We start from the raw sequence: 8,290 nt of genomic DNA, 5'->3' as shown, positions 1-8,290 counted from the left end.
CGAAACGATTTAGTTGTTTCAAGAGCAAGTTGGTGCGCCGATGGATAACTATGAAGGAAAAGAAGCCAAAAAATCAAACAAACAAGATGCCTTGGGATGTCTACAACCATATCACAGAGGATGATTGGAAGACTTTTGTTAAACATTATTTCCTGCCAGAGTCATTGGCAATGATAATATTTCTTTAACTTGTCCTTAAAGAGTTTTTCATGTAGCAAACTGACATTGGTTCTAGGACAAAAAGTTATCAGAAAAAACATTTATTTCCATCTTTTTATGTTGTCTTTGACAGCTTCGTAGTGAAAAGGCGAGGAAAAGTGCATCATGCAACAAGAACCCACATCGCACCGGCCAAAAGGGTTATAATAGAAAGCGACTAGATTGGATAAAAGATGGACGACTTCCACCAGATGCAGCTTTACCTATCTCGAGTAGCTCCTCGGTGAACTCATCAGTGACCTCAAATGTTAATAGAGTTAGAAAATACAGATCAAAGGAGTGGATTTTGGCCCATCAAGTACAAAATAAAGAGGGAAAGTGGGAAATTGACCCGAACGATACAGAAGTTGTTGAAATCGCAACAAAAGCTGTAAGTAGTGATAATTAATTAATATTTACTTGCTTTGATTAGAGAATATAAAGTAATTTTACTTTCCTAATTGGCAGTTAGAGTACATCGCAGAAGAGGAAAAAGGAAATCTTTTTTTCGAACAGGGTGAGGATGCCCTCACTAAAGCTATAGGGAAAAAAGATCATCGTGGGCGTGTCAAGGGAACAGGTGGCATGGTTGGTATTAAAAAGGCTTTCGGTCCGTGTATTCGACATAGTAGAAGTGACCATGGTGAAGCTTCATCAGAAAATTACGAATCAATCAGAGCTTCTGTGAAAAAGGAGTTTGAAGGTGAATTAGAGAAAAGGGTAGAGAAAAGGGTGGCAGAGGCCCTCCAAAAGCAACTAAGCACCTTGTTAAAAACAGGACAACTAAACTCCATTTCTACCCCGATACTTGATGACCTCCACTTAAATGATTCTGCCAGAGTTGACCTTGATATTAGTGCTACAAGAACCACTCGTCACATCTTAGTGCCGCAACCACGCGAGCTAAAGGTACGACGTAGTCACTCTTTTTTAACATAGTTGCTTGATCCTTTTATGTTTTTAGTTGACATTTACTTAATAATCTGTATCACTTACAAAGTTGCATTGAAACCTTTGTTTATGAAGGAAAGGACTCCACGTCGTCTTGCCCTTGAGGATAAAGTTTCAGGCAACAACATTGTCGTGGCGGATGGTATGGTACAACCCTCAGATGGTGCATTGCCCCAACATTTTACATCGATGAAGCCTGGTCACTATAAAGTCCAAGTTGATTTTGTTTACGACGGACATGTTGATGATATTCTTCCGGTACCTACGGGAGATGGTTTCACTAACTTAGGCGGTGCTCTGGGTAGTTTTGTGCAATGGCCCATACACTTAGTGATTTTCGAAGACGGCGAGGTATATATGTTTTATTGTTTAGAATGTATATGTTCACGCAAGCACATTCGACATCTTACCTACTCTTGTTTTTGTTGAATTTTAAAGGATTGTACTTCACCTCCTAAAAAGAAGTCCAAGTCTAATGTTTCTAAAGAGAGGGATGGTAGCTCCAAGAAAAAGACAACGGTATTAGCGGCCCAAAAGAAGACAACAGACTTAGCATCCAAGGTAAACCCTCTAAAACTCATTCGAACCTAAAATGACATTTCCGCTCCCAACTTTGAACTAAAGAACCTAAGGACTCATTTGATTCTTATTACATGACTAATATGCATAGTTTTAAGTTTCTAAAACTCATTCGAACCTATTTATGCACATTTAAGGCTCGTTGGGTCGTTATAGGTCATATATTGAGCTAAAATGACATTTTCGCTCCCAACTTTGAACTAAAGAACCTAAGGACTCATTTGATTCTTATTACATGACTAATATGCATAGTTTTAAGTTTCTAAAACTCATTCCAACCTATTTATGCACATTTATGGCTCGTTGGGTCGTTATAGGTCATATATAGAGCTAAAATGACATTTTCGCTCCCAACTTTGAACTAAAGAACCTAAACACTCATTTCAATCCTATTACATGACTAATATGCATAGTTTTAAGTTTCTAAAACTCATTCGAACCTATTTATGCATATTTAAGGCTCGTTGGGTCGTTATAGGTCATATATTGAGCTAAAATGACATTTTCGCTCCCAACTTTGAACTAAAGAACCTAAGGACTCATTTAATTCTTATTACATGACTAATATGCATAGTTTTAAGTTTCTAAAACTCATTCCAACCTATTTATGCACATTTAAGGCTCGTTGGGTCGTTATAGGTCATATATAGAGCTAAAATGACATTTCCGCTCCCAACTTTGAACTAAAGAACCTAAGGACTCATTTGATTCTTATTACACGACTAATATGCATAGTTTTAAGTTTCTAAAACTCATTCGAACCTATTTATGCACATTTAAGGCTCGTTGGGTCGTTATAGGTCATATATAGACCTAAAATGACATTTCCGCTCCCAACTTTGAACTAAAGAACCTAAGGACTCATTTGATTCTTATTACATGACTAATATGCATAGTTTTAAGTTTCTAAAACTCATTTGAACCTATTTATGCACATTTAAGGCTCGTTGGGTCGTTATAGGTCATATATAGAGCTAAAATGACATTTTCGCTCCCAACTTTGAACTAAAGAACCTAAACACTCATTTTAATCCTATTACATGACTAATATGCATAGTTTTAAGTTTCTAAAACTCATTCCAACCTATTTATGCACATTTAAGGCTCGTTGGGTCGTTATAGGTCATATATAGAGCTAAAATGACATTTCCGCTCCCAACTTTGAACTAAAGAACCTAAGGACTCATTTGATTCTTATTACACGACTAATATGCATAGTTTTTAAGTTTCTAAAACTCATTCGAACCTATTTATGCACATTTATGGCTCGTTGGGTCGTTATAGGTCATATATAGACCTAAAATGACATTTCCGCTCCCAACTTTGAACTAAAGAACCTAAGGACTCATATTATTCTTATTACATGACTAATATGCATAGTTTTAAGTTTCTAAAACTCATTCGAACCTATTTATGCACATTTATGGCTCGTTGGGTCGTTATAGGTCATATATAGAGCTAAAATGACATTTCCGCTCCCAACTTTGAACTAAAGAACTTAAGGACTCATTTGATTCTTATTACATGACTAATATGCATTTATTTAAGTTTCTAAATCTCATTCGAACCTATTTATGCACATTTAAGGTTCGTTGGGTTGTTATAGGTCATATATAGAGCTAAAATGACATTTTCGCTCCCAACTTTGAACTAAAGAACCTAAGGTCTCATTTGATTCTTATTACATGACTAATGTTAATTGACTATTGTTATAGGAATTTTCGCATCCAAAGATGTCGAATTCTAAGCCTAAGTCCAACTTAGAGGTCGTGGGTAGTTGTGATCGTAAAACACAAGAATCAACCACCAAAAGCAAGAAAGCGGGACTTGTACACGATGCAATTCAAGGTCTTGGCCCGTCATGCAAATACTTGCAGTTTATCATGACTTCGGCGCCTGATGATATATATGATAATACTACCATCCCATTGGCGGCCTCAGTTTGGCACTCGGATTTTGATCAAGAAACATACATAACTGCGTCTGATATAGGAGAGTTCCTTCGCGGGGCGTGCTTAAACATTTCAGCGATCCAAGTCTACATATTGTAATTAAATGTTTTATTGTTGTTAATATAACTATTATTTCTTTGAAGTTTTTTCTCTTTATCGATCTTAATAGTGTAATCTTGTTTATTTTGTAGGTGTTTATTGCACGATCATGCCAAATCATTTGAAATGTCTCGGATTTCGTTCATTTGTCCCGAGATTATGTCAAGCACTAGAATCAAGGCCGACCCTGGAGCGCCAACAATGTATTTGAAAAACATTTTCCAAGCTGAAATTGAAAAGGAGAAGATGGGTAATCCTAACCTAACTAATTGGTTTTTAATCCCATATAATCAAGAGTAAGTGTGTTATATAAGTTTCATATAAAATATTAATTATTATTGTTATTAAATATTTACTATATCATTTATAAATTATACAGAAATCATTGGAATTTATACGTGATGGACCTACGTAGAGGTTATGTATATATTTTCGATTCTGCTACAGATCCACGTCGAACAGATTATGCATGGGGAATCTTGAGTTTGTAAGTTCTTTTGCTTACAAATTACATTAGTCTTTAAGAAACCTAAGCCAAAATCATATTCATGAGTACCCGTGTTTCGTTAATTTTCTAGGGCATACCAAGTGTACAAGTGCAATGGTGGGAATTGTCCGAATAAAACGAGTTTTAAGTCGTGTAAACCCATTCATATAGAGGTATAACATGTTTCTTAATTAGCTTTTTGCTTTGTTTTTATTAACTATTGGCCTTGCAAGATAAAGTATTATGTTTCTTAATCAGTGTGCTCAACAAATCGGCGGAACTGAGTGTGGCTATTACGTTATGAAGTTCATGTTAGAGATAGTCACGTTACAACATGACTATGAAGGCCGGCTAGATGAGGTAAGTAACTAATTGATTCGTATTCTAGACTATTAATACATTGTCATTAGTTGCTTGAATGTTAAAATGTGACATTTCATTTGCATTTAATCGATCTAATGCTCCATCAAATTTTTGTTTTTGTAAGGTCTATACTCCGAGGACTGCGCCTTATGCTAGTGAGGAAATTGATGTGGTTCGTGAGCAATGGGCGAAGTTTTTTACCACCAAGTATTTATTATTGACCTGAGGGCGCTTGATCGTGTTGGTTTAGATGTTATAGAACAATCTTTTATGTTAAAATGTATGCGTACGTTGAAATTGGAACGTAAATATATTTAAATGTATGGGTATGTGCACTTTTGGTTTTGGGATATATACAAAACTCCAGTTGTTGTTTTTATATTTGTTATACAGGTTGCGTTATTCTATTATTGTTTTGACAGGTTTCTATATTTGGTGCAAGGCACTCTAGGTATCCCTAAACAAAATTAGAATTTTCCCGCCAAAAGTGCTTTGTTGCAGCGTACATATATGTTGTACGCTGCAACAAGGGAAATTTTTTTTGCAAAATTCCAGACTTGTTGCAGCGTACAAATAAATGTACGCTGCAACAAGTCAAAATTTTTGCCAATTTTTTGGCACTTGTTACAGCGTACATACATATGTACGCTGCAAAAAACCCCTTTTAGCAGCGAACATTGTACGCTGCAACAACTTCAGACTTGTTGCAGTATACGATGTACGCTGCAACAGGGGTCTAAAAGCCCGCTGCAATAAGGGTTTTTTCTACTAGTGATTCGATCCATAGGGACCACAGCGAGTGGTGCACCTTGAGGTGTAATGACCGTAGGGTCGAAGTTTTCATTTTCTGGTTGGTCGAGAGAGATGTGACAAGAGCCGAGTGGGCTCTTGTTGTTGTTGGGTTTGCCAACGTTAGGGAGAGGTATTACTTCATCCTCTATCATGTCCTGGATCGTGTTTTTTAGATTCCAGCAGTTTTCAGTGTCATGCCCATTTCCTTGATGGAATTTGCAGTAAGTACCTTCGACCCAATATTTACTTTTGACAGGAGGGTCACGGGTGGGTCCTATAGGCCTCAACTTTCCTTGATTGGTTAGTCTTTCGAAGGCTTGTACCAAAGTCGACCCGAGTGGGGAAAACTTTCGATCCCAGACCCATCTTCCAGGGCTTCTTCGGGCGGGTGTCTCCTCTACGGCATGGACTTCTTGGGCTTGGGATGTGTTGCCCCTGTTGTAGGTGTTACTTTTGTATGCAGGCTTGCTTGATATTGTTTTTGCGAGATCATCCTCGATCTTTATTCCCACATCATAAACTCTTTTGAAAGTGTCAAGTCCCAGGTACCTAAGGTGTTGTCTGTAAGCCGGGTCCAGGTTGTCAATGAATTTCTGGACCAATTCTGTTTTGGGAGGCCTATTGATTAGTTGGGCCGCTTGGTCCCTCCATCTAGCAAAGTAGGTTGTGAAACCTTCATTTTTCTTTTGGAAGAGGAATTCCAGCTCGCGCATGATGACTTGAAAATCCATGTTCGACGAGTATTGCTTGATGAAGACATTGACAAAGTCCTCCCAAGTGGGGAAGAGCTTAGGGTCCTGGTGGTAGTACCATTTGAGCGGCACAGGTTCCAAGGACAAAGGAAAGGCAGGCAAATACATGGACTTGTCCACGCCTTTCAAGTTCATGGCATTCACGAAGCTCAAGAGATGATCACGGGGATTGTCCGTGGCTTTTAATTTCGGTAAGTCAGATGAACTAAACTTTTCTAGTAGTTTGCCAGGAAAAGGTTCAGGATCGAGGGAGAAGTACTTGCTCCCCATGGTTTGCTGTAGAACCATTTTTTCAATCCTCTTCTCGTTATCGAGGTCGTTTTTGGCTTGCGCAGCTGTTAAGGCTTCGTTTTCCATTTTCAGTTGGCTCATGAGTTGGGTCATTTGGACCATCTGGTCTCGTAATTCTTCGATGGACATGTTTGAGGGTGTGAATCGAGGTTGGGGAAGTGGAGATCCTTGAAATGAGGGATGACGGACGGAGCTTGGAGTCACTAAACCTGGTGTTGGTGATGTAGCTTCGAGACGCACTAACCTTTGATTTTCATATCGGCACCAAGTGGCAGGACCAGCCCTATGCATAAGATAAGCTAAAGTTTAGGCCCCAAAGTTTTAAGCATTACTTAGTCTAGACTTTTGACTCTCTCTATTGGTTTTTTTCGTTCTCTCTTTTGTTGGTACACTTTTTGGTTTTTTCCTTGGTCATTATTTGGATTTTCGAAACACTTGCCCGTGTGACATTCATAATTATTAGCATGCTCGGTTTTGGTGCCGAACGTTGTCGTCGTAGGAGGCCTAACAACGACACAAAGTGTTATTTATTATTTTTTTATAAGTCGCTTTTAGAACCGAGTGTCTTTTCATACGCCCTTGCAGCAATTTTTACGAAAGGTTTTTTTTTTGCTACGTATTTTCTTTATGCGCGGGCACCGAGGCTGCTGTGCCTGACCAAGAGGCCAGGCAGCAACTTCAGCGCCCAGCGAAGGGCGTTAGAAATATTGGCGCCCAGCCAGGGGCGTTGAAAATGCGTCCCTGGCTGGTGCTCGTTTTTTTGTTTGCGTATATTTTTTGTTTATGCGACTTTGATTTTGCGTGCTTGCCTAATAACGTCCTTTACGCGTTACAGCGTTTTGTGGGATTCGTTACGGGCCATCCCGAGCGTCGCTTATTTTTGTGGCGATCGTTCGGGTTTGCGGAACACGTATTTTGGTATAACTCTTTGGCCAATTTGTTTATGAATGTTTGGGCAATTTTTTAAGGTCGTTGGTTTTCTAGCATTATTTGTTGCACACAATCACGTAGTTCGCTACACATAACTAACATTATGTCATGAGGCAATAATATGTCATGTAGTTTATGATAGGCTTCTATGGGTAGTATTTGCGCCGACTTGGTACCGCTTCTATCGCAGATCCAACACATGCCCCGGTCGAGGTAGTGCCTTCAACAGACGAATTTCGCCCAAGAGGCCAATCATGATGTAAGCCAAGGGGGCATGCACCAATGAGAGGGACCTAGTGGGCGAGCAATTGGGTTTGGGACGGGTGTACTACTAGCGAAAGTGCCGAGTGGACAACATTTGAAGCGTATGCACCCCCCGGTTGGCGATGGGTATCCTTAGTCCCAACTCCCGAGATGAAACATCAAGGGAGCCAAGATTCGTTATGCGGTTCTGCCCGTTCACATTAATATGCTGATTTTCAGGTCGTCCCAACTTGATGGGGAAATAAACGCGGGGTAGGATCGTTTCACCCTTCGGCTATTTTGATTACCTACGAGCACGAGTATTTCCTTCACTATCCTCAGTGGAGTCGCCACTGTGAGGGGGTCGAAAAATCACGAGGCTAATGCGTGACCTCGTCCCTCGTGGGTGTGACGTTTCTTTTTGTCAAATCAAGTGTAATTGGATTTCCTGTGAGTTTACACCCAATTGACTAGTAATATAGGAGTCGCCATTCAATTTTTAACGACAATGAGAAAAACTGACAAAACCCGGTTATCGTGACATAAAGGGAGTGCAATTATGTTTGACCACGACGGCCATAGGTTCCCTTGTGATCCCTGGTGTGGGGATCGCTCAATGTACACCCGCAGGGTAGAGATTGAGGGTTCGGGGG

General features: G+C 39.5%; 1 protein-coding gene across 1 annotated transcript; it reads left to right on the top strand.

The window, feature by feature from the left end:
* The first annotated feature begins 209 nt into the window (after positions 1 to 209).
* LOC130467656 (uncharacterized) lies at positions 210 to 4,285 on the top strand. The gene is made up of 8 exons (XM_056836232.1): positions 210 to 214; positions 301 to 589; positions 667 to 1,107; positions 1,225 to 1,500; positions 1,588 to 1,710; positions 3,444 to 3,775; positions 3,872 to 4,075; positions 4,159 to 4,285. The coding sequence occupies exons 1-8, from the start codon at positions 210 to 212 to the stop codon at positions 4,268 to 4,270; spliced, it is 1,782 nt and encodes a 593-aa protein (XP_056692210.1). The 3' UTR covers positions 4,271 to 4,285.
* The last annotated feature ends 4,005 nt before the right edge of the window (positions 4,286 to 8,290 follow it).

The sequence above is a fragment of the Spinacia oleracea genome, chromosome 2 (genome assembly GCF_020520425.1).
Source record: "Spinacia oleracea cultivar Varoflay chromosome 2, BTI_SOV_V1, whole genome shotgun sequence".
NCBI classification, from domain to species: Eukaryota; Viridiplantae; Streptophyta; class Magnoliopsida; order Caryophyllales; family Amaranthaceae; genus Spinacia; species Spinacia oleracea.
Note: the sequence above shows the minus strand (reverse complement) of the source record. Positions and strands in the feature narration are given on the sequence as shown.